The sequence below is a fragment of the Stegostoma tigrinum genome, chromosome 26 (genome assembly GCF_030684315.1).
Source record: "Stegostoma tigrinum isolate sSteTig4 chromosome 26, sSteTig4.hap1, whole genome shotgun sequence".
Lineage (NCBI taxonomy): Eukaryota > Metazoa > Chordata > Chondrichthyes > Orectolobiformes > Stegostomatidae > Stegostoma > Stegostoma tigrinum.
The window spans coordinates 1,536,096-1,563,000 of record NC_081379.1 but is presented as its reverse complement, the minus strand read 5'-3'; the positions used below and the strand labels follow the sequence as shown (position 1 = coordinate 1,563,000).

At 46.7% G+C, this 26,905-nt stretch overlaps 1 protein-coding gene across 4 annotated transcripts in view; it reads right to left on the bottom strand.

Annotated features, from left to right (window-relative positions):
- adgrd1 (adhesion G protein-coupled receptor D1) overlaps positions 1 to 26,905 on the bottom strand; it is a 259,133-nt gene that overhangs the window by 209,887 nt on the left and 22,341 nt on the right. For 2 of the 4 annotated variants that reach the window (XM_059654887.1, XM_059654885.1), the window contains exons 3-11: positions 26,197 to 26,289; positions 21,288 to 21,410; positions 19,322 to 19,498; positions 15,823 to 16,077; positions 15,139 to 15,221; positions 14,834 to 14,986; positions 13,061 to 13,120; positions 9,915 to 10,035; positions 5,535 to 5,642 (exon numbers count right to left, since the gene is read on the bottom strand). In XM_059654887.1, the coding sequence (XP_059510870.1) occupies positions 5,535 to 5,642; positions 9,915 to 10,035; positions 13,061 to 13,120; positions 14,834 to 14,986; positions 15,139 to 15,221; positions 15,823 to 16,077; positions 19,322 to 19,498; positions 21,288 to 21,410; positions 26,197 to 26,289 (1,173 nt within the window). Of the gene's footprint in view, positions 1 to 5,534; positions 5,643 to 9,914; positions 10,036 to 13,060; positions 13,121 to 14,833; positions 14,987 to 15,138; positions 15,222 to 15,822; positions 16,078 to 19,321; positions 19,499 to 21,287; positions 21,411 to 22,989; positions 23,086 to 26,196; positions 26,290 to 26,905 lie in introns of all 4 variants that reach the window. The other 2 variants (XM_059654884.1, XM_059654886.1) reach the window with 2 other exon arrangements.

The following is a 26,905-nucleotide window of genomic DNA, read 5'->3' as shown; positions in this document are numbered from 1 at the left end:
TCCCTGAAGGTGGGCCACCTCACATTCCTGCTTCAATGTTCCTCACCGAGTTTCAAGGACTCACGGAGAAACTTCATCATTGTCTCTCCAGCTCTGAGGTAGGGAGGCATTGTGTACTTAATGTAGAGTTCAGCAGAACTTGTTGATGGCTAAAGGAGTCTGTTGGAATGGGTCTATTCCCATTATATCTAATATGTTGTTACACACGTCATTTAAAACAATTACTCTCCGTTGAGCAGAGCTAGTTACTGACTTCCCAATAAATATAACCAGTCATTCACTTTCAGAACCATCCAGACTACATTCAAATCCTACTTATCCCAACCTGTTAAATTGGAAGGTCATTCAAGTTTTGATTATATTTTAAACAATGGAAAAATGCAAGATTAAAAATAGGGAGTTGGGGAAAGAGATTTGACATTCTTCATATACATTACTAAAAATGTAAATATTTCCATTAACTTAAGAATAGGAACAGCTCAAACACCATTCCAAACCTGTTCCACTCTTTGATTCTCGTGTAAATTTCATTGGCCCTGCATGATTCCATAATTCTTACTCTGCTTCACTGATGCCAGCTTTCTGAGGAAGATCGTTCCGGGTTCTACTGCTCTTTGTGTGAAGATGTACTCCCTTAATGTTATCTCAGAATGAACAGGCTTTAATTTTAAGCCCAACCCTTGTTCTGAATGCCTCACACACCACTCCAGAGCCCCCTCATCTTAGGAGAGATCTGGCATTGGAGGGTTCACTTAGCTGATCCCGGAGATGGAGGGACTATCTTATGGAGGAGAGTTTGAGGAGATTGGGCCTGACCTCGTTGGAGTTTAGAAGAATGAGAGGTGACCTGATTGAAAAATACAAGACCCTCGGGGCTCGATGGGGGAAATGTAGAAAGGCTGCTTCCCCTTGTGGGACTCAGAATAAGGGGTCGCACATTTTAAGACAGAGACAGAACAAGGAACAAAGAAAATTACAGCACAGGAACAGGCCCTTCGGCCCTCCAAGCCTGTGCCGAGCCAGATCCTCTATCTATTGTTGCCTATTTTCCAAGGATCTGTATCCCTCTGCTCCCTGCCCATTCATGAATCTGTCAAGATACATCTGAAATGATGCTATCGTGCCCACCTCTACCACCTCCGCTGGCAACACGTCCCAGGCACCCAAAACCCTCTGCGTAAAGAACTTTCCACGCATATCTCCCTTAAACTTCTCCCCTCTCACGAGGGGTCACAATTTCAAGGAGTCCCCCACTCTGGGAAAAAGCTTCTTGCTATCCACCCTGTCTATACCCCTCATGATTTTGTAGACCTCAATCAGGCTCCCCCTCAATCTCCGTCTTTCTAATGAAAATAATCCAAATCTACTCAACCTCTCTTCATAGCTAGCGCCCTCCATACCAGGCAACATCCTGGTGAACCTCCTCTGCACCTTCTCCAAAGCATCCAAAGATGAGGAGGAATGACAGGGGAGGGGAAGGGAAGATGTGTTTGGTGGTGGCACCCTGCCAGAGGTGGGGGAAATGGCGGAGGATGATCCTTTGAGTGGGAGACTTGGGGGAGGGGGTGAATTTGAGGACAAAGAGAATTCTGACGTTGTTCTGGGAGGGAGGGGAAGGAATGAGGGCAGAGGTTTGAGAGGTGGGCCGGACACAGCTGAGGGTCCTGCTGACAATAGGGTGTTGGAATCCTCAGTAAAGGAGGAGGGAGAGCATGTCAACATTCAGGGAGCTAGCGCAGATATGCTTGTACTGAACATTTCTGAGATTTGGTGACGGATCACTGCATTGTAAAACATAATTGTGCCCAGTTTGCCCGATGTGCCAATTCCAGTCATGGTATAAGCTCCCAAAACACCAGCATAGCGTGACGTGGTCTCGGTTAACCAGGAACCACACAGACGTAGCAAATTAACTCCCCATTCATCTCGCGCCCAGGAGTTGGATCTTGTTGTGCACTGGCCTGGTTAATTACACAGTAATAAGTGGGGAGGGTTTGCCGGATCAAACAGGGAGAATAGTTTCCTCTGGAAGAAGGATCAGAAATTAGAGGGGACAGATTGAAGATAATTGGAAAAACAAGCCAATGTCATGGAGCGGGAGGGAACATGTTAACATAAATACATCTGGAATAAATTCCACCTGATTTAATCTGATAGCGTCTGTAACACATTAACTAGAAATGCTCAAGGTACTCTGTACTTGTTCACAGTGATGGACATTAATACAAAGCTCTCACTCCCCCCCGACTGCCCTGGGGCCTTGGCTGGGATATTGAAGCACTGATCACACCCCGTAGCTAGTTAACTCACAGAGATCACACACAGCCTCTCTGGGATGTGGAAAATAATTTCAAACAAACCAAACTCACACCAGGGATGGAGGATTCTGGTGAATGTGCAGAGCTTGGAGAAATTGGTGGCGTTGTCCTCGGAGAGGAGAACATAGAACATAGAGCAGTACAGCACAGTACAGGCCCTTCAACCCACTATGTTGTGCCGAACTTCTACCCTAATCCTAAAGTCTCTATAACCTCCACCCCTACCTTATACTATCATCCATGTGCCTATCTAATAGTCGCTTAAATGTCCCTAATGAGGCTGACTCCACTGCTCTCTCCGGCAATGCATTCCACACCCTGACCGCACACTGAGTAAATAACCTACCTCTGACATCTCCCCTGTATCTACCTCCACTCACTTCCAAACTATGCCCCCTCGTAATAGCTACCCCCACCCTAGGAAAAAGTCTCTGGCTGTCCACTCTATCTACACCTCTGATCATTTTGTACACCTCTGGTCCTCACTGGATCTTTACTGAGAATGAGCAAGGAGAAACATATTCAGTTGTAGGAAGATTGGAAACCACAAGTTCGAGATAGAAGATGAGGAAGCAAACAGGGAAGGGAAGGTTCATGAGGCAGTGCATTGTCGTGTATCAGATTACGTTGCCTGTAAGGCCAGTGAAAGTAGATTCCACAGATATTTCCAAAACTAAACTGGATAAACATTTGAAAGGCCAACCTTGTCAGACCATGGGAGCGAGTAAGACAGAAGAATTGTTTACAAGAACAGAAGTTGCTGGAAAAGCTCAGCAGGCCTGGCATCATCTGTGAAGAAAATGATCAGAGGTAACATTTTGAGAACCAGTTCTGAGGAAGGGTCACCGCAGCCGAAACGTTAACTCTGCTGCTTTTTCTTCACTGATGCTGCCAGACCTGCTGAGCTTTTCCAGCAACTTCTGTTTTTGTTCCTGATTTACAGCACCCGCAGTTCTTTTGGTTTTTATATAGACTCATTGTTAAACTCTTTCAAGGAGAGTATGGTGACCTGAATGGGCTCTTTCTGTGCTGGAGGAGCTGGTGATTATGCAAGATGGTGACCTCTTCAAAAGTAATTCCCTGAGTTAGTCTTTAGGGTTATTTCCAGGATGTGATAAAGATTGAAAGTTTCTCTCTGTTTCTTCTTGCTGCCCATATTTTCCTTCTCATCTTCAAAGGATTTCCAGTTGTAAAAGGGTGCTTCAAAGAAAACACTGGAATCGCCTTGTCTTTTCTCTGATGACTCACAGAGACACCAGAAATGTTATGTTCCATTTCCAATTTCAATGTCAAATTCCGAAAATTGTAAATTACTGACTGGTGTCATTCAACGCCTGGGATTAATTTTAATCCAGCAATTCCTACAAATGTCGCTTTCATAATTTTACAACATGTTCCTGGCAGCTGGAATTGAGTCTCAAGATAGAACATTCATAAATTTACTTTTCATCGAATTTTAAAAGCCTAAGAAAGATTCAGTCGCAATTTAGTTGATGTTGATATAATTGGCTGTGAATTCTAACTAGGATCAGGATTCAGGGGCAGTTGCGGGGAAGGGGATGGTGGAAGGAGAAAGCTGGATGAGGTAAGTGGCCTAATAGTGGCAGCACCAGGCAGGGCAGATCGTAAACCTCAGGTTCTGTGCCAACATCACCAGCCACTACCTGCTGGAGGTGAAGGTGTGGCTCATTGGCAAGGTGAGCTCTCACATAGGGGTTTTCCACGCAATCTCCAGATCAACAAGAGGGATGGGGTCAGAAAGACAATCCTGGGGCAACAAAAAACCAAACTGTTCCCTGTGGGATCTGGAGAAACTCTGCTTCATCCTCAGGTTCCAGTCAGAAAGTCACACCGTTGGGCTAGATGTGCCATTAATTGTTCGTGCCATTGAGGGTTTTAATAACACTGCACTTTTGTTTGAAAGTGAAGAATTTAATTTTTTTTTCTTTATTCATTCACAGGATGAGGGCATCACTGGCCAGACCAGCATTTATTGCCCATCCCTAATTGCCCAGAGGGCAGTTAAGAGTGAACCACATTGCTGTGGGTCTGGAGTCACATGTAGGCCAGGTAAGGATGGCATTTTCCTTCCCTGAAGGGCATTAGTGAACCAGATGTGGTTTTCCCTGAAAATCAGCAATGATTTCATGGTAATTTGACTCTTAATTCTAGACGTTCCACCATTGGCCAAGGTGGGATTTGAACCAGGGTCACTAGAATATTATCTTTCTTTCTAGATTAATAGATAAGTGACTAAGGGCATTGCCTCCCCCTATAATGGCAGAGATCACCCGATGGACAAGACGGACTGAGTTTCCACAACCGCTGACATGAACACACAGGACACCTGTCTGGAGAATCCCCTAGCAGACTCCCAGCCTGTCATCGCTTAAACTGTTTGGGGTAAAGGATTAAGAACAAGAAATACTCACCTACACAAACCATGACATGTGTAACATACCAGAACCCATTCAGCCTTAAGACAGCTGACGATATCTCGATACAGAATCTGAACTGGGCCTACCATATCAACAGGGCGGCTACAAGAGCAGGTCAGAAGCTGGAGATACTCACCTCCTGACTCCCCAAAGCCTGTCCCACCATCTCCCAGGCACGAGTCAGGAGTGTGATAGAATATTCCCCACTTGCCTGGATGGGGCCAGCTCCAACAAAACTCAAGAAGCTCAACACCATCCAGGAGAAAGCAGCCGCTTGATTGGCGTCACATCCACAAACATCCCACTCCCTCCACCACCGACACTCAGTCGCAGCAGTGTGTACCATCTACAAGATGCACTGCAGATATTCACCAAAGATCCTCAGACAGTACCTTCCAAACCCACGACCACTTCCATCTAGAAGGACAAGGGCAGCAGATACATGGGAACACCACCCCCTGCAAGTTCCCCTCCAAGCCACTCACCATCCTGACTTGGAAATATGTCACCGTTCCTTCAGCGTCACTGGATCAAAATCCTGGAATCCCCTCCCTAAGGGCATTGTGGGTCAACCCATAGCACATGGACTGCAGTGGTTCAAGGAGGCAGCTCACTCCCACCTTCCCAAGGGGCAACTAGGGATGGGCAATAAATGCTGGGCCCAGCCAGTAAAGCCTACATCCCATGAGTGAATTAAAGAAGCTTGACAGAGAAACTGATCTAATAAGGGGGAGGGTGGGGCTATTTATTCAGACATATTTTGATAGAAGCTCCTTACTTTTCCTGTGGAAAGCCTCCCCTGGGACCAGGATGTAGCTCATTCCTCGAGCTGGGAACCGGTAACTAGTCAGACTGGAGGCATCTGGAACTTTGGCTAACGAGTAATCTGTAACCAGAAAGAAAGCAATTTGTTAGATATTTTCTCCACCTCCAGTAGGTGCGATAAACTCCACCTGATGGCATCTGTGGGGACAGTAATCAGTCACTCACAGCTCGAGTGACCCTGAGCTAATGTCCGTCAATGTGAACAAACACAAAGAACACACCCCCCCCCCCAAGCCCCCAGGCACACCGTCACACACACCCCCACCCCACCCAACATGGCACCCTGTCACACACACCCCCAACCCCCCAGGTACCCCGTCACACACACCCCCACCCCACCCAACATGGCACCCTGTCACACACACCCCCACCCCCCCAGGCACCCCGTCACACACACCCCCCCCTCCACCCAACCCAACACCCTGTCACCCAACCACCCCACCCATGCTCAGGCACCCTGTCACACAGCTCCCCACCCACCCCCAGACACCCCGTCACACACACACCCACCCCCACCCAACCCAGCACCCCGTCACCCACCCCCCCCCCACAAAACCCGGCACCCTGTCACACACACCCCCACGCAACCGGACACCCTGTCACCCACCCACCCCACCCCTGCTCAGGCACCCTGTCACACAGCCCCCCACCCCCCCCCAGGCACCCCGTCACACACACCCCACCCCATCCCACCCAACATGACACCCCGTCACACACACCCCCACCCACCCCCCAGGCACCCTGTCACACACACTCCCCTCACCCCACAGGCACCCCATCACACACACACCCCACCCAACCCGGCACCCCGTCACCCACCCCCCCCCCACCCAACCCGGCACCCTGTCACCCACCCCCCCCGCCCAATCTGGCACCCCATCACCCACACCCCCACCCCTCCAGGCACCCCATCACACACCCCCCTCACCCAACCCGGCACCCCATCACCCACACCCCCACCCCTCCAGGCACCCCATCACCCACACCCCACCCCTCCAGGCACCCCATCACCCACCCCCCACCCAAGCCGGCACCCCATCACCCACCCCCCACCCAAGCCGGCACTTTGTCACCCACCCCCCAACCCAGGAGGGGAAACTGAAGCAGGGAAGGGGATTTCAGTGAATTTACATAACTTGGAAAAGTTGGAAGTATTCTCCTCAGGGCCGAGAAAGGAAAGATTTAATCAGGTGCTCATAATCACAGAGCTGTGCTGGTGGAGGAAATGCTGGTAAATCTAAAGGATCAGCAACGAGATGGGGGTGAACTCTGTTCTCACACAGTTAATTGCTGAGATCGGGAATGTGCTGCTTAACAGAGCTGGAGAGTTCGGGGTGGGGGGCGCTGCAGTGAGGGAATGGACTGATTGTGCAGGAACTTTCTAAGAGGAACTGGATAAATATTTAGAAGCATAGAAAAGCACCAAACACAAGGACCAGGGGTAGGCCATTCAGCCCTTCAGCCTGTTCTGCAATTCATCACAGCCAGGCCTGATCATCCACCCCAATCACCTGCTCCTGCTTCTCCCCGTATCCTTTGATCCCTTGAGTTTCAAGTGTCATATCCAACTTCTTATAATCATACAATGTTTTAGCCCTGATTTCTTTCTGTGATAGGGAATTCCACAGGCTCACTGCTCTCTGGGTCAAGAAATTTCTCCTCATCTCCTTCCTAAATGGTTTACTCTGTATGCTCAGTCTGTGACCCCCTGGTTCTGGATTCCCCAGTCACCGTGGACATCCTTCCCGCATTGCCCCCGTCTGGACCAGTTTGAGTTTCACAGATTTCCATGAGATCCCACCCCTTATTCTTCTCAAAGCCAGTGAATATGATCCTAATTGATCCCATCTCCTTTCGCATGTCAGTCCTGCCATCCCCGGGATCAGCCTGATAAATCTTTGCTGCGCTCCGTCGTGGCCAAGCACATCCTTCCTCAGAAAAGGAGACCAAAACCGCACAAATTATATTCCAGGTGTGGTCTCACCAAGGCCCTGTATAACTGTAAAAGCACATCCCTGCTCCTGTACTCGAAACCCCTCGCAGTGAGGGCCAACATACCATTTACATTCTTTACTGCCTGCTGTACCTGCATGCTCACCTTCAGCAATGGTGCACGAGGACACCCGGGTCCCGCTGCACACTCCCCTCTCCCAATGTATAAAATTATAGAATTGTACAGTACAGAAAGAGGCCAATTGGCCCATCTCGTCTGTATCAGCTCCTAAAAGAACTACTCAGCCCATCCCACTCTCCAGTCTCCACCACTCTCCCAGGCAGTGCTTTCCAAGTCCCAACAACTCTCTGGGTAGAGAAGTTTCTCCTCATCTCACTAAATTTATAGCCATTCAGATCATTCAAAAAGAAAACATGACAGATCTGTGCAGGGAACACAACAGTTGGAGATAACACAGTGTGGAGCTGGAGGAACTCAGCAGGCCGGGCAGGGCCAGAGGAGCAGGAAAGCTGACGTTTCAGGTCAGGACCCTTTTCTGAAGCAGGGTCCTGATCCAAAACATCAACTTTCCTGCTCCTCTGACCCTGCCCGGCCTGCTGTGCTCCTCCAGCTCCACACAGTGTTATCCCTGACTCCAGCATCGGCATTTCCTACTATCTCTGGACAATAGTTTGAGATCCTGTCTATCCTCTCAGTTCAATGTCAATCCTCTGACTCTGAAGATGAAGGAATCCATCGCTATGTTCCCTCAAATGTCTCCTGGCTCTGTGCAGAGCTCCCCAGTTGATGTGACCACATGCACAGCACACATAGATGCTCAGTGCACCTGCACAGTTGTACCATAGCTCCATTACATTCAGCTTAAAACTGGCCTAGAAATGTTCCTCAAATACTTCAAAGACAAATGACCAGATCATTACTGTTTTTGGGATCTCACTGTGTCCAAACTGTTCACTACATTTCTCTTTGTTACAACAGTAAATGAATAGCTCAAAGGTTAAATTTGGGTCTAATTTCATTTGCAATTTAAAAGATGTGTTTGACATTTTCATCAGCTGTTGTTTAATGTGTGTTCATAACAAAACAACACCAAATGAAGACAATGTCATTCCCAGGTGAATTCACACAGTCACAATAAATTCTAAGTTAAACTGAAACCGATGGGGAAAGGGCTGGTAACACAAACTCAGTCACACTTTACTGTTTAGTTCAGATGCTTTATCAGCTCCATTTTAACACAGAAAAGCAGATGTTCTGAAAGGTCTGCAATAGGATCCGACTCAGGGCTGAAGGGGGAAAAGACCAAGCAAGGTTTTGGAAATCAGGATCAGAAAGCACCAAGAACACTCAGTGTCTTCACCCACAGAGAGAATTAATATTTAAAACAGAATCCTTAACCAGAACTGAACAGAGCAGCATTTAAAATGGAACAGCACAACAGGATGAAATAAAAACACAAAGCAATGAATCATACAAGAAAAATCCTACAGGCTGAAACAAAAACAGAAAGCACTGGAGAAACTCAGCAGGTCTGACATCAGCTGTAGAGAGAGAAACAGAGTTAATGTTTAGAGTCCAGTGACCCTTCTTTGGAATTGAAAAACTGGGCTTTACAACACTTCATTCTGTGTGTGTGTGTGTGTGTGTGTGTGTGTGTGTGTGTGTGTGTGTGTGTGTGTGTGTGTGTGTGTGTGTGTGTGTGTGTGTGTGTGTGTGTGTGTTAGAGACGGAGAGAGAGAGTATGCGTGTGCGTGTGTAACTGCGTGTGGGTGTCCATGCATGTGTGTGTGTGTAAGAGAGAGAGTGAGTGAGTGAGTATTTGACTGGGTGAGTGAGTTTATTTGTGTGCATGTGTGAGAGAGTGTGTGCTTGTGTGTGAGAGTGTGTGCTTGTGTGAGTGTGTGCACGTGTGAGAGTGTGTGCACGTGTGAGAGTGTGTGTTTGTGTGAGAGAGTGTGTGCGTGTGTGAGAGTGTGTGCTTGTGTGTGAGAGTGTGTGTTTGTGTGTGAGAGTGTGTGCATGTGTGTGAGTGTGTGTTTGTGTGTGAGAGTGTGTGCATACGTGTGAGAGTGTGTGTTTGCGTGTGAGAGTGTGTGTTTGCGTGTGAGAGTATGTGCATGTGTGTGAGAGAGAGAGAGAGAGGGAGGGAGATTGCGAGTGGGTGTGTAGCTCGGTGTGTGTCTCTGTGTATAAGTGGGTGTGTATTTCTGTGCGTCTGTAAGTATGCCCACCCGTGCGTATTTGCTTGTGACAATGTGCTGGCATGTTTGTGGGTGAATGTGTGCCTGTAGTTGATTGGCTCCCCCACAGCCCAGCTTTGGCCAGGACGGGGAAGTGGACAGAAGTGAATTGTGCAGAAGCAGAATGTAAGACACGTACCTGCCACCTCAGAGCTTCCCTCGATGCTGACGGCTGAGCTGGGGTTTCCCTCCAGGCTGCTGGCCACTCGGGTCATGACTTTGTCAACGGTGCCAATCAAACCACTGACCAGAGCCACCGACTGGGGACGAAACACACAACATTTCAGTACAACTTCGGCCTTTCAGACACCAGGTAAACGTGCCAATGTAAACTAAACCAGCACCAGAGAGAAGGCAAATAATAAAAACAACAAGTAATTCACAGAATAAAATCCTGTGTAGTACAGCCCAGGATTTCGGGTGTGTGCGTGTGTGTGTGTGTGTGTGTGCACGTGCGTGTGTGCATGTGTGTGTGTGTGCGCACGTGCGTGTGTGCGTGTGTGTGTGCACGTGTGTGTGCGCATGCGGGTGTGCGTGTGTGTGTGCACACGTGTGTGTGTGCGTGTGCACGTGTGTACGTGTGTGTGTGCACGTGTGTGTGTGCGTGCTTGTGCGTGTGTGTGCGTGTGCACGTGTGTACGTGTGTGTGTGCACGTGTGTGTGTACATGTGTGTGTCTGTGTGTGTGTGTACGTGTGTGTGTGTGTCTGTGTGTGTGCGCGTGCGCGTGCATGTGCGTGTGCACGTGTGTGTGTGTGTGTGTGTGCACGTGTGTGTGTGTGTGTGTGTGTGTGTGTGTGTACCAGTCAACCAAATCCACATGTATCTGGACAGTGCTACTTGTTGGATCTTTGTAGAACCCGCTATCTCTGCAAACCCTAACTGAACGTAACTGGGAAGTATTTCCAGACACTTGGTGATTATGCAAAAACACTGGAGCGCTAGAGGTTTTCCCTACACCTGGACTGATCAGAAGTTTTATCAAAGCTGCAACATTTTCTTTGATAAATTCCACTTCAATATCAGAGCCAAAGTACAAACCCAATCCTGGGTGTTTTCTGTGAACACACTATCTCTGTTACTCCTTCCCTCTAGCTAATGACATTACATAGAACAGTACAGCACAGGAACAGGCCCTTCAGCCCTGCATGTCTGTGCTAACTATGATGCCATTCTAATCTAATCCCATCTGACTGCACGTGATCTGTATCCCTCTATCCCCTACCTGTTCATGTATTTGTCCAAATGCATCTTAAATGTTGCTATCGCATCAGCTTTTACCACCTTCCCTGGCAACATGTTCCAGGTACACACCACCCTCTGTAAAAAACTTTCCTCCAACAACTCCTTTAAATGCTCTCCTTCAACCTGTACCCCCTGTAATTGACATTATCACCCTGGATAAAAGCTCTGACATTCCACCCTGTCCATGATTCTCATGATTTTATAGACTTCTATCAGGTCAACCCACAGCCTCTGATGCTCCAGTGAAGACATTCCAAGTTTGTCCAACCTCTCCTTGTCCTGAGTTCTGAGGAGAGGTCACCAGACCCAAAACATTAACTCTGATTTTCTTCTTCACAGATGCTGCTAGTCCAGCCGAGCTTTTCCAGCAGCTTCTGTTTTGTTCCTGATTTAGCACATCCGCAGTTCTTTCAGTCTTTTTATCTCTCCTTATCTCTTTTTTTTTCTCTTTGGTTACCCCTCACTACTGCCATACAGCTTGGTTTTCCCCCACAGCACCCATGCTGTGTGTGTACGTGCCAGCTCTCAGTAAGAACACCACGTGCACCATAATATTATTCAACATTTCCATCACCAGAAAAAACACCCACGTGGCCAGGTAGCCTGTGCCAAGCAGAGCCCCTGTAGGGGCAATGCCGATGTGAAAGGAAAAGTGAAGGGGTGGGTAAGGATCAAATCAAAATCAAGTTGGGTGGGTGAAATAAAGCACACCAGTCCCCACCTTGCCCATCTCTCCCAAGAGGCCTCAACAGCATTACGGACACAGTGTGGTCCCTCACCAGGGTTACCCCAGCTCTGACATAACCACGGAAAAGGGGTGGGCAGTTGGCAGAAATGATCCCCTCCACAGCCTGCTCTCTGAACCTGTTCAGCCTCTCCTCGTAGATAACACGCTCCACTCCTGGTTTACCCCTGCAGCACCCTCCACATCCTTCCTGTAGAGTGCCGATCAGAACTGCACACAGTATTGTCGGTGCGGCCTAACTGAAGTTTTACAGCATGACTGATCAGCTCTATAGCTCAATGCTTCTCATAATACAAGTGCCAATTAACAGTAATGCAGTACTGAAGAGTTTTGTAGCCCAGTGGCGGTGACCCTACCTCTGAGACAGGGGGCCTAGGTTCAAGTCGCACCCGCTCCAGCACCGTGTAGTAATGTGCGTGAACAGGCTGACTGCAGGATGAACCAGGTATGCAAGACACTGAGGAGAATGGTCACCAAGGAGAAAGAGAACAGTATCTCACAGGGTATGAGCAGGCAAACACAGTCCACACTGTACAAGATACTGGGCAGATCACAGCTGGAATACTGTGAACAGTTCTAGGCCCCTTATCCAAGGACTGGTACTGGAAGACACACCAGAGAAGGTTCACTCAGCTGATCCTAGGCATGGTGGGGCTGATATATGAGCAAAGATTGTGCATATTGGGCTTGTACTCATTAGGCTTTGAAAATGAGAGGGGAACTTTATCGAACGATTCTTAAGGAACTGAACAGGGCAGATATGGAGAAGCTGCTTCTCCTTGTGGGACAGTCCAGAATCAGGCAGCATCATCTCAAAGTAAGGGGTCAGCCATTTAACAGCAAGACAAAGAGGAATTTCCTCTCTCGGAGGGGAGTGGATCTGTGGAATTCTTTACCACGGAGCCTATTGAGGCTAGGTCATTGAGTGCATTCAAGGCTGAGATAGAGAGGTTTTTTTTTAAAATCAGCAGTGGAAGCACGGGTTAGAGGGCAAAAGGCAGTACAAGGAGTTGAGGATTATCAGATCAGCCATGATCTTACTGAGTGACAGAGCAGACTCGATGGGCCAAATGGATTCAGCCTCTCCCCGCTTATGGACTTAACGGGGGAGCTCTCTCTGGGGCTCCAGCCAAAATATATCCATCATGCCATTTTCCCCATGGTTATTTCTGGGATCTTCCTGTGTGCAAATTGGCTCCTATTTCTCCTCAATTGTGATATGCTAATGAAAACGTCTGAAGGGAAGTCACTGTGACCTGCTTCATGATCAGCACTAGACAAGTAAACCTGCCTTACCTCTGCTGTTCCACTCCAACTGGGTAACGCCAGGACTTCACCAACAGTCTGCAGAAAGTTCTAGAGAAACAGCAAACGAGTCCAGTTAGTGGCTGGCCCCAAAGACACTGTGATCAACATGTCAGATTTTAACATCCACAACGGTGACTGGGGGTACAGCAGCTCCTGTGTGACTGAGACAGCTTTTCCATTATCAGAGCCCTGTCAACACCCTACAACTGCAAACAACACTTGCATTTGGTTAGCACCATTAACACTGTGAACCATCCAATAACACTTCACAGGGGCAACCACAAATAAGACCCACAATCAAATCACACAGAAATATTCCAGCAGATGAAGGTGTTAGTTTTAAGAATCAGTTTCACCAAACAGCGAAAGCAACAAGTGATAGACAGAGCTAAGTGATCCCATCACCAATGGATCCGATCTAAACTCCACAGTCCTGCCACACCCAGTTGTGAATGGTGGTGGACAATTAAACAACTCACTGGAGGAGGACGTTCCACAAGTATCCCCATCCTCAGTGATGGAAGAGCCCAGCACATCAGGGCAAAAGATAAGGCTGAAGCACTCGCAGCAATCTTCAGTCAGAAGTGGCGAGTGGATGATCCATCTCGGCCTCCTCCAGTGGTCCCCAGCATCACAGATACCAGTTTTCAGCCAATTCCATTCACTCCACGTGATCTCAAGAAACGGTTGGAGACACTGGACACTGCAAAGGCTATGGGCCCTGACAACCTTCCGGCAATAGTACTGAGGACTGGTGCTCCAGAACTTGCCGCTCCACGAGCCAAGCTGTTCCAGTGCAGTTACAATCTACCCAACAATGTGGAAAATTGCCCAGGTGTGTCCTGTATACAAAAAGCAGGACAAATCCAACCCAGCCAATTACCACCCCATCAGTCTCCTCTCGATCATCAGTAAAGTGATGGAAGGTGTCAGTAACAGGGCTGTCAAGCAGCACCTGCTCAGCAATAACCTGCTCCGTGACGCCCAATTTGGGTTCCACCAGGGCCACTCAGCTCCTGACCTCATTACAGCCTTGGGTCAAACATGGACAAAAGAGCTGAATTCCAGAGGGTGAGGTGAGAGTGACAGCCCCTGACATTTTTTAAAAATTAAATTCAACTTTCGAAATCCCACAATGGTGTAAGTTGGATTTAATTTTAACAAAACTATTGTGGAAGAATTTAGGACCAGAGTGTACAATCTCATACAAAAGCGTTGCTCATTTAAGACAGCAAAAAGGAGGAATTGCGCCAGAGGGGAGTGAATCTGTTGACCTCTTTCCTACAATGGCTGGATTATTCAGTACATCCAGGGCTAAAAGAGACAGATTTTCACTCAGTAAGAGAATCAAGGTTATGAGGCAGGAAAGTGAGGTTGAGGATGATCAGATCAGCCATGATCTCAGTGACTAACAGAGCAGACTCAATGGGCTGAATGGCCTATTTCAGCTTCGACCTCTTATTCAGGTCACACAAGTGCTAGAAAATGGCCATCTCCCAAGTCCTGGAATTCCCTCCCTGAGGGCATCATGGGTCTACCTCAGCACATGGAACGCAGCGGTTCTAGAAGGTGCCAGGGATGCGTAATAAATGCTGGGCCCAGCCTGCAATGCCCACATCCCCATGAGAGAAGTACAAAGGAGGAACAGGTCAACCTTGGTTGGCAAGAATAGACATCAAAACTCCAATGCCATCCACACAATACGCACAGACATCTGCATGTGCCCAACAATGTGATTACTCCTTTACTAATAGGCATTACCTCAGTAAGGTTGGAGGCAGTGTAATGTGGCAATGTTTCATTGGGAAGGACTAAGGAGGAATCCAGGAAGCCATCAGGAGTAACTGGAGACTGACGACTTTCTGTTCCCGCTGCAGGAGTGCCCATCCTCGGGGAATATGTGACTGTAGACAGCTGGAAAGAATATTAAAAAAACACTTTGATGGGACTGCGCCATTAACAGCTTCCTCGCGCTGCCCCCACCCCACCCCCACCACCGCCCGATCTTACCTCAGAACAGTTTGCAGAATAACTCGGAGCAGAAGGAATTCCATTCACAGACTTACCGGGACATCTGTTGTGACAGGACGAGAATCTGACTGCCCCTGGCCTGAGATGGAGGCAGTTTCAGTCTGGCATCCATGGGGACCTGGCAAGAGATAACAGCAGTCAATTATTCATCATTCTGTTTGAGTGTTTGCTCACACATCATTTGCTGCTGCTAAGAAAGTTCATAAAATCCACAACTGAAGGAAGCAAAGAAATCCAGAGGAAAATACATCCCAGCAACATAACTATTTAGATTAACATGAAGCGACTATAGTCTGAGCGGACTATTTGGCTGCTCTCTCATTAGAGAGAGAGAGATGGCTGGCGGGGGTTTAACCTGACGGTCACCACGCCTCAAGCAAGGAGAGAGGAAGGGTCACTGGACCCAAAACATTCGCGCTGATTTCTCTCCATGGATGCTGCCAGACGTGCTGAGATTTTCCAGCAATTGCTGCTTTTTTGTTTCTGAAATCAGAATAGACTGCCGACCAGAAGAAAGAAAATGCCTGGATTCTATCCCATTAGCCTTTTAAATCCTGGTGTTTCCCATTGCTTGACAGCCCAAGACATTCATAGCCAACAAGGGGCTGTTAGAAATGTAATAGGGCAATAGTTTTGGGACCACAGTGAGTAAGGGAAAGGCACCATACACACACACATAGAGAGTACAAACGTTTCTCGCAGTTTCCTCGTCAGGTTACCTGTTGTGGCATTGTAGTATAGTTGAATCTCATAGGGTGTGAGTGCCCGTTCCCAAATAACAAACTCATCGAATGACCCTGTCACATAGCGACGGTACGGTTGATCGCTCTTTCTGCCAGCCAGGTTAGCGTACTGGTTTTCATTACCCACAGCCACCTTCCCATAGGTATCGTTGGTGCTGAATGTCCCATTAACATAAATCTTTAGGCCACCTCCAGAGGTCCACGTGAACAGAATGTGTGTCCATTCAGGACCTGAAACACAATGAGCAGAAATGAATGCACTTGCAAAGCTGTGAAACTTCAGAACTAAGCTGGTATTTTTCCTATCACTGTTCAAATTTTTTACTCGTTCAGTTGACTTATAGACTTTTTTCCTCTTTGTTCATGGGAGGTGGGTGTCACTGGCCAGGTGAATATTTATTGCCCAGAAGGCATTGCAGTGGGCCTGGAGTCACGTGTAGATCAGATATGAACAGTAGTTTCCTTGGGTTAGTGAACCACATGGGTCTTTCCTGACAATTGTCATTAGCTGGTAAATCCAGATTAAGGGAACTTAAATTCCATTATCTGCCAGAGCAGGATTTGAACCATGGACTCAGAACGTTACCCAAGTCTCCAGATTAATAGCTAAGTGATAATACCACTAGGCCATTGTTTGACAACAGTGAGTCAGTGGGTCACATGAACACAGCCACAGACACATAGGCAGAGGTCAGTACACACATGGACAGACAGACAGACACACGATGAAAAGCATGCATCTTTGCAATTTTCTGACAATGGGAAATAACGTGATTAGAAGGTGTTGCAGGATAAACTGCAATGTGCATATAAACATACAACCTCGAGAAACTAGACCTCTTCCTATTGAGTATAACTCAAAACCAGGACTCAGAGAAGAAATTCCAAACCCAACACTATTTAAAAACTAACTCTGAGATCACGTTAATACAGTTTCTCATCGCTGTCTTCTTAAAGAGCTGTAACTTCGCACTATTTGAATAATTCTACATTCCCTGTTGGACCTTTTGTAAAATAGTTCCAGATAAATTAAAACACAGGTACACTGCCAAGATTCCTCAATGGAAAATTGAAAGGCTGTGTGGAAGGGAAGATCAAGTAAAATTTTCTCAAAGGCTTCACACTGTATACCAAAAACTGAAAACCAGCAGGTAATTGAGAATAATTTCAAGGCCGTAACTGCACTTGGGTTTTTTGCTGGGTCCCTGCACTGCTTTGGAATCACTGCCCATTGTGCTTCACTCTTAATTAGCATCAACTAAAGCTTCAGTCCCCTCACCGTGAGTCATTTGTTAGTAATTCTCTGCAGATCCTTCAATTGGCAGCTAGGCCAATCACACACACATTCAATTTGTAGATTCTGTCGTGAGGCATGAACCAGGTACAAAAATAGTGATAAATAGTTCATCGAGGAAAGCTACAGTCACACTGCTGCATTTAAAATAATTAGAAGTAAATGTGGGACTGAATTTTAACAATTATTACTCACTAAATGCAAGAGGAGGCTGTTCAGTCCATTGAGCCTGTTCAGATTGTACAGCAACCATTTATAGAACAAAATAGCAATTTATCGTCACTTGTATTTGTGAAAATACAAGATGTGAACCAGTCGCAATAATTTGCTGTCAGTTTAATTCCAAAATTTATAAAAATAAATAATCGAGATAAAGTTAATTCTTTGTCCCTTCCGTGGCTCCTCTACGGAGTGGCTGTGGAATGCCGAAGCTACCCACGTCTGCCTAGGCAGGGATTTCTGTACAGGACCCACTGCACTGCTATCTCCAAAGCCTCTGCATCGCCGCCATCAAACCGGCCCACCAACCCACCGAATGCCAGCGGAGGTGGTAGACGCAGACACGTTAGTGTCCTTTAAGATGTATCTGGACAGGCACATGGATGGGCAGGGAGCAAATGGATACAGACCCTTAGAAAATAGATGACAGGTTAGACAGAGGATCTTGATCGGCGCAGGCTTGGAGGGCCGAAGGGCCTGTTCCTGTGCTGTAGGTTTCTTTGTTCTTTATTCTTTGTACTCACTCAGGATCTTAAATGGAACTCTGCTTCTCTCTTCAGGGTCATCATTGACTGTGAATGGAAACTGTTAATGATGATGTACTCAAGTACAAGCTGAAATGACTTTTTTTCTGAATTCACATTTGAGGACGGTGAACATGAGTAACTTGAGACCTGACGCCCAATCAATAGACTGTGCTAAGGAGAAACTGGTCGAAAAGGCATTGGACATGCTTGGTTTTGTTGCTCAGATTTCTGAGTGTAGGAGATGAGATGTCATGTTGCAGTTGTACATAACACTGGTGGGGCCTCTCGTGGAAAACTGTGCCACTTGGCCCACTGTGTTCATCCAGCTCCACACTTTGTTATCTTGGATCCTCCAGCATCTGCAGGTCCCATTATCTCTGATCGCAGCTCTGGTTGCCCAGTTTTGGGAAGAATATTATTAAACCAGAGATTATTCAGAGAAGATTTACCAGGATGTTGTCAGGAATGGAGGGTTTGAGATATAAAAATAGGCAGCATAGACTGGGATTTTTTCCACTGGAGTGCAGAAGATTGGAGGGTGACCTTATAGAGATTTGTAAAATCATTAGAGGCATAGATGGATTAGGTGGACAGCAAAGGTCTTTCCCCTCAGTTAGGGGATTTCACTTGGGGACATATTTGCAAAGTGAACGGAGAAAGATTTCAAAAAGGCATGAGGCACATCTTTTCTTTACGTAGAGAGTGGTTTGTGTGGAATGAACGTCCAGAGAAAGTAGTGGATGATGTGGGCACAGTTACAACATTTAAATAACATCTCAATAAGTACATGAATAGGAAAGGTTTGGAGGGATATGGGCCTGGAGCTGGCAGGTGGGGCTGGTTTGGTTTGGGCACGTGGGGCATGGACTGGTTGGACCAAAGGGTCTGCTTCTGAGCTGTATGACTCTAAACTTTGCAAAGCCTCCCTTCGGAGTTCTTTCTCACTCCATCTCTGGATCTGTTCAACACTCATTGATCCAGATTGATCACATTGATTGCATCATGTGACTCATGTGATGGGAGAAAGCAAACCCAATTGACCTCAGTATTTTATTCTGTTTGCTTTCCATTCCTATCAGTCATGTGATCTGAAGGCAACTCACTACTAGGCTCCTGAGAAGCCCCAGGACTTACCTCTAAAAGACAGCCATACACCCAGAGCACGACATCAGAAAACGAGCAATGTTAACAAGCAGAGGTAGAAAAACGTATTGGGAATAAATTAACAATTCAGAACAACATACAAACCTAATGCCAGTCAAAGAGACTAGGCCACAGATCAGCCAAGGGACAGGCTCGAGGGGGCTGAATGGCCCTACAACTCCAAGAATTCCCATTCGCCATTTCATTGATGAGTGTGTGATCCCTGACTCAAAGGCGGGCTGCAAATGTACAAAGATGAGAGGGGATTGTCTTTCTGAGAGTACGACCTTACCTGGTGGGTTGATCATTGCTTTCCACCTGCGTAAGGTATTGCGTGTGTAAAATTCTATGTAGCCTCCGTCAACGCTGGCATAGATAGAGAATCCACTGGACAGCACCTTGCCCGCTGAGGTGATGGTGGACCCAGACCATTTCTCCAAGTTCTTCCAGAAGAAGGAGAATGTCACACCTGGAAACAAAGTGGACAATGTTTAAATCTGCAGCAGGCTCTCTGATGAAGGGCCTAGGCCCGAAACGTCAGCTTTTGTGCTCCTGAGATGCTGCTGGGCCTGCTGTGTTCATCCAGCCTCACACTTTGTTATTATGCAGGAACAAACCCAATTGCTTTGTATCTAAAACAAGGGGCTGGGTTCACAGCATGGGAGCAACATTTATCCCAGGAAATAGGTGCAGCAGCCTCTTTGCTTCCCACCTGCACGCAGTGCCCTTCAATCGGGGTCCTATCAGCCTAAACACCTCACCCTGTCCTTACTGACCCAGAGTCTCAGGAAAGACTCACTCCTCTTGTCAGCTCAAAACACGCTGCACATTGTGAACCAAATCTGGTGAAAATCAAACAAAAACTGTTGGAGAAACTTCCCTTGTTTGGTAGCATCCAATAGGAAGAGAGAATCATAGAATCCCTAAAATGTGGAAGCAGTCCATTCAGCCCATCAGGTCTACATGATCCTCCAAAGACTAGAGATAGCAAAGTGTGGAGCTGGATGAACACAGCAGGCCCAGCAGCATCATAGGAGCACAAAAGCTGACTTTTCGGGCCTAGCCCCTTCATCAGAAAAATCAGTTTTTGCACTCCTAAGATGCTGCTTGGCCTGCTGTGTTCATCCAGCTCCACATTTTGTTATCTCGGATTCTCCAGCATCTGCAGTTCCCATTATCTCTGATCACTGTTTTAACCATCCTCCAAAGACTATCCCACCCAGACCCACCTCACCATCCTACACCTGTAATTCTGAATTTCCCACGGCTAATCCATCTAGCTTTCCCATCCCTGAACACTATGGGAAATTTCCCATGGCCAATCCTCCTAACTTGCACATCTTTGGGACTGTGGGAGGGAACCTGAGCACCCGGAGGAAACCCACGCAGACATGGGGAGAATGTGCAAACTCCACACAGACAGTCGCCCGAGGGTGGAATCGAACCTGGATCCCTGGCGCTGTGAGGTTGCAGTGCTAGCTAGATTGGAAGGGAAACCTAACAGGGAAGATGGTGGAGCAGTAATGGCAGGTACTTCTGGAGATAATTCAGGAACCACAGCAGAAATCTGTCCCAAAGAAGAAGAAACATGCTAAGGATAATATGAGGCAACCGTACCTGAAGGTGAGTTAATGTTTCAAGTGCAGTGAGCCTTTGTCAGAGCTGCAACTCATCAAGGCTGACAGTGAGAGTGAGATTGGACTGCAAACACCAACTCTGTTTTTCTCTTTCCACAGACACTGCCAGACCTGCCAAGCTTCTCCAACATGTAGAGTTATTTCAGATTTGCCAGAATCCATAGTATTGATTTTGCTTCTGTTAGAACTATCTCTGATTATTTATGAAATGGAAGCACAGCAAGTATCATAGAGTCAGAGGGCATGGAAACAGACCCTTCGGCCCATATGGTTCATGCCAACCATATTCCCAAACTAAACTAGTCCCACTTGCCTGTGATTGGCCCATATCCCTCTAAAACTCTCCTATTCATGTACTTATGGATCTGACTGTCATTGAAATCCCAGCGGCCCCTACTGCCCTATTTCTGGACGACATTTATCTCTTAACCAACAACATATGGAAATAAAAGACACCTGCTCCTGTAGCACCCCTCTCTTGAGATCTTTCTATGCACACGCTGCTTGCCACGTTTCCAGCTTTACAATGCTGCCATCTTACAAAGAGTATCTCATTCAGAATTTAAGGCAGACTGAGCTTGGGAAAATTACAATAATTGTTATCAAAGCAATTAGACCAACCTGCATCACTGCATTGTGCTGGATCACTTATGCAGGAGTTTTTGTAACTGCCAAAGTGTAGGAATGTACCATCTGTATTTCCGTTGAGATAAATGCCTTTCTTGACCACTCCCTCAACAATATCTATAAAGCAAAGGAGTAAAGGTTTCAGGTCAACTGCATTACTGCTAACGACCAACCCTTCAGCAATGAAATATTCATCCCGTGGTCATCTGCATTTAACAGGTGAAACAGCTTCAAGGCAGTGACAGAAAACTGTCCACTTTTACTTAAACCATTGAACAATTTTGTGTCACTAGCTCCAGAAATATTAGAGATGGGAGAAAAGTCTGATGGTCATTCATCATCCAGTATGGCAACTCAAATCTGTTTTCAAATTGGCTGTGGGAAGGGGGAGGGGGGGCACGATAAGGATTGACCAATAGCAGGAATGTGAGGGTGGGGCACTTGGAGGCCATGTAATGGCCCCTGCAAGGAATACATCCAATCAGAATTGGCAACTCTACCTACTGAAAACGAGGCTGCAGATTCTGTCCAAACCGTGTGCATCTCTCAAGACTGTCGGCTGAGACTGACAGCATTCTCAGCTGGGATAGAATTGAGAGATTGTACCCCTGTACACTGGGCAACCCCAAAAATGCAAAGAGTATAAATATGGCTCTGCACCCCAACATATACAAGATTTACCTGACGGCTGTACCCCAATATACACAGGATCTAACCGTGGGCCGTACCCAAATATACACAGGTTCTAGCTGTGTGCTGTACCCCAATATACACAGGATCTAACTGTGGGCTGTACCCCAATATACACAGGGTCTAACCATGGGCTGTACCCAAATATACACAGGTTCTAGCTGTGTGCTGTACCCCAATATACACAGGGTCTAACTGTGGGCTGTACCCCAATATACACAGGATCTAACTGTGGGCTGTACCCCAATATACACAGGTTCTAGCCGTGTGCTGTACCCCAATATACACAGGATCTAACCGTGGGCTGTACCCCAATATACACAGGATCTAACCGTGGTCTGTACCCAAATATACACAGGTTCTAGCTGTGTGCTGTACCCCAATAAACACAGGGTCTAACTGTGGGCTGTTCCCCAATATACACAGGATCTAACTGTGGGCTGTACCCCAATATACACAGGGTCTAACTGTGGGCTGTACCCCAATATACACAGGATCTAACTGTGGGCTGTTCCCCAATATACACAGGATCTAACTGTGGGCTTTACCCCAATATACACAGGATCTAACTGTGGGCTGTCCCCCAATATACACAGGGTCTAACTGTGGGCTGTACCCCAATATACACAGGATCTAACTGTGGGCTTTACCCCAATATACACAGGATCTAACTGTGGGCTGTACCCCAATATACACAGGGTCTAGCTGTGGGCTGTCCCCCAGTATACACAGGATCTAACTGTGGGCTGTCTCCCAGTATACACAGGATCTAACTGTGGGCTGTTCCCCTACATGTTAAAGGGTTCAGTATAAACATCTGAAAACCAACAAAATAACATTTTAATATTTTGAACAATTTTCAATTTCTGTGACAGCTTTGGATCTTTGGCTGACTAATGTTATTCCTAATTAGTGATGTGATAATTAGGCCCTCCCTTTAAATTATTTACAATTTATAATTTTGCCTTGGCCTCACATAGGCAAAGGCAAATCTGTAAATTCTCACCTACAATTGTGGAGAGATTAGAGAAGGCAGAGTCAATGGTGTAGACAGAGGAAGAGTTATAGGAGGGAAGCACAGTGAAGTTGTGGATTCGGAGCACTGAAGGAAGAAAAGCACACACTATGAGATTGATAACAAACAGTGAGACCATGCAGCAAATCATGGTGCTGACAACATCAACAGCAGAACACAGCAAGAGAAATCAAACAGCAAACACAATAAAATGTTCAAAGCTTCAAGGCATTTCATCACTGCATGACAATATTTATAGAAACTGCGAAGGCAAGAGTCACTGGGGGAAGAGAGTGGACAAGATTATTTAGAAAGTATCACGGTGTGCTTGTTGCTCCAATCTAGTCCTCACAAGCCTCCTCCCAGCCCCTCTTCATCTTGCTCTATCACCCTCTCTTTCTAATGCTTTTTCCCTTTGGAGAAATACAATGGAAATCCATCAAAACATGGTTCAAGCTATTGCAAATAACCTCATGGTACAAGATCCCATCGATGCCAACAGGGTTAACTCCTTATTTACATCTAGTTAAAAACTGAAGGTTCCTTAGTAACTCAGACTAGCTCTAACATGCTTTCACTTTTCGGACCCTGATGTTCTCTTAAATTCCCCCCAGATTTATGGGTGACTCTGATAGACTCTAGTTTTGTTCTCACTCACAATGAAAGTTTCATCTCCACTTCTCCCCCATTAAACCCATTTAAATCTTCGAATTCAATCGAGACATCCTGCAGCTTTTCAGAATCAAAGCGAGGAAGCCTGTTCATTCCTTCTTGACAGTTACAAACTTTCAGTTCTGGCATCATTCTTGTAATTATCTTTAATAACTTCTTCAGTTTCCCTGGTCTGTTCCCTTTCTGTAATATGGAAACCAGAACTGTTCACAGACTCCAGAAGTAATCTCAGCAGAGGTTCGATATAATTTGACATGACTCCTCTTCATTTCAATCCTGTCCTTGTTTTGTTTGCAATAAAACCTACAAAAATGGCAAATCTCCTGCTGGGTTATAACTACTTTTGGGAAGTTTGCAGCAATTGTACAGAGTGTTGGAATGTGTGAGCGAAGAACAAGCAGTTGTACAGAGTGTTGGAATGTGTGAGCGAAGAACAAGCAGTTGTACAGAGTGCTGGAATGTGTGAGCGAAGAACAAGCAGTTGTACAGAGTGCTGGAATGTGTGAGCGAAGAACAAGCAGTTGTACAGAGTGCTGGAATGTGTGAGCGAAGAACAAGCAGTTGTACAGAGTGCTGGAATGTGTGAGCGAAGAACAAGCAGTTGTACAGAGTGCTGGAATGTGTGAGCGAAGAACAAGCAGTTGTACAGAGTGTTGGAATGTGTGAGCGAAGAACAAGCAGTTGTACAGAGTGTTGGAATGTGTGAGCGAAGAACAAGCAGTTGTACAGAGTGTTGGAATGTGTGAGCGAAGAACAAGCAGTTGTACAGAGTGTTGGAATGTGTGAGCGAAGAACAAGCAGTTGTACAGAGTGTTGGAATCTGTGAGCGAAGAACAAGCAGTTGTACAGAGTGTTGGAATGTGTGAGCGAAGAACAAGCAGTTGTACAGAGTGCTGGAATGTGTGAGCGAAGAACAAGCAGTTGTACAGAGTGCTGGAATGTGTGAGCGAAGAACAAGCAGTTGTACAGAGTGCTGGAATGTGTGAGCGAAGAACAAGCAGTTGTACAGAGTGCTGGAATGTGTGAGCGAAGAACAAGCAGTTGTACAGAGTGCTGGAATGTGTGAGCGAAGAACAAGCAGTTGTACAGAGTGCTGGAATGTGTGAGCGAAGAACAAGCAGTTGTACAGAGTGCTGGAATGTGTGAGCGAAGAACAAGCAGTTGTACAGAGTGCTGGAATGTGTGAGCGAAGAACAAGCAGTTGTACAGAGTGCTGGAATGTGTGAGCGAAGAACAAGCAGTTGTACAGAGTGCTGGAATGTGTGAGCGAAGAACAAGCAGTTGTACAGAGTGCTGGAATGTGTGAGCGAAGAACAAGCAGTTGTACAGAGTGCTGGAATGTGTGAGCGAAGAACAAGCAGTTGTACAGAGTGCTGGAATGTGTGAGCGAAGAACAAGCAGTTGTACAGAGTGCTGGAATGTGTGAGCGAAGAACAAGCAGTTGTACAGAGTGCTGGAATGTGTGAGCGAAGAACAAGCAGTTGTACAGAGTGCTGGAATGTGTGAGCGAAGAACAAGCAGTTGTACAGAGTGCTGGAATGTGTGAGCGAAGAACAAGCAGTTGTACAGAGTGCTGGAATGTGTGAGCGAAGAACAAGCAGTTGTACAGAGTGCTGGAATGTGTGAGCGAAGAACAAGCAGTTGTACAGAGTGCTGGAATGTGTGAGCGAAGAACAAGCAGTTGTACAGAGTGCTGGAATGTGTGAGCGAAGAACAAGCAGTTGTACAGAGTGCTGGAATGTGTGAGCGAAGAACAAGCAGTTGTACAGAGTGCTGGAATGTGTGAGCGAAGAACAAGCAGTTGTACAGAGTGCTGGAATGTGTGAGCGAAGAACAAGCAGTTGTACAGAGTGCTGGAATGTGTGAGCGAAGAACAAGCAGTTGTACAGAGTGCTGGAATGTGTGAGCGAAGAACAAGCAGTTGTACAGAGTGCTGGAATGTGTGAGCGAAGAACAAGCAGTTGTACAGAGTGCTGGAATGTGTGAGCGAAGAACAAGCAGTTGTACAGAGTGCTGGAATGTGTGAGCGAAGAACAAGCAGTTGTACAGAGTGCTGGAATGTGTGAGCGAAGAACAAGCAGTTGTACAGAGTGCTGGAATGTGTGAGCGAAGAACAAGCAGTTGTACAGAGTGCTGGAATGTGTGAGCGAAGAACAAGCAATTGTACAGAGTGCTGGAATGTGTGAGCGAAGAACAAGCAGTTGTACAGAGTGCTGGAATGTGTGAGCGAAGAACAAGCAGTTGTACAGAGTGCTGGAATGTGTGAGCGAAGAACAAGCAGTTGTACAGAGTGCTGGAATGTGTGAGCGAAGAACAAGCAGTTGTACAGAGTGCTGGAATGTGTGAGCGAAGAACAAGCAATTGTACAGAGTGCTGGAATGTGTGAGCGAAGAACAAGCAATTGTACAGAGTGCTGGAATGTGTGAGCGAAGAACAAGCAGTTGTACAGAGTGCTGGAATGTGTGAGCGAAGAACAAGCAGTTGTCACTAACGGGAGAGAAGAATGTGGACTGAGAATGTCATAACCTGTTTGACTTCCATTCACGTTGCACAGCTCGTTTAGTCCCGCCACTGTGTCCAGAGGCCAATAATGAGACGCCGATTCTAGCACCTGGAAACCTAAAAACAGCTGGTTAGGGTCAGTGTCGGTGTCTGTTAAAGTAAAATCCACTCAGAAATCCCAACATATGTTGGAATATTTACTAATACACAGGCTAAACAAAGAGGCAGTTACCATACGCAGACGGTCAGCATGTACATACAGCATGCGTGCAGTTAGCATGTACACACAGCATGGACACACAGTTAGCTCACACACAGCACGTACACACAGCATGGACACACAGTTAGCTCACACACAGCACGTACACACAGTTAGCTCACACACAGCATAGACACACAGTCAGCTCACACACAGCATGGACACACAGCATGGACACACAGTTAGCATGCACACACAGCATGTACACACATTTAATGTACACACACAGCATGTACACACAGTTAGCTCACACACAGCATGGACACACAGCATGTACACACAGCATGGACACACAGCATGGACACACAGTTAGCTCACACACACAGCATGGACACACAGTTAGCATGCAAACACAGCATGCACACACAGCATGGACACACAGTTAGCATGCACACACAGCATGCACACACAGCATGGACACACAGTTAGCTCACACACAGCATGCACACACAGCATGGACACACAGTTAGCATG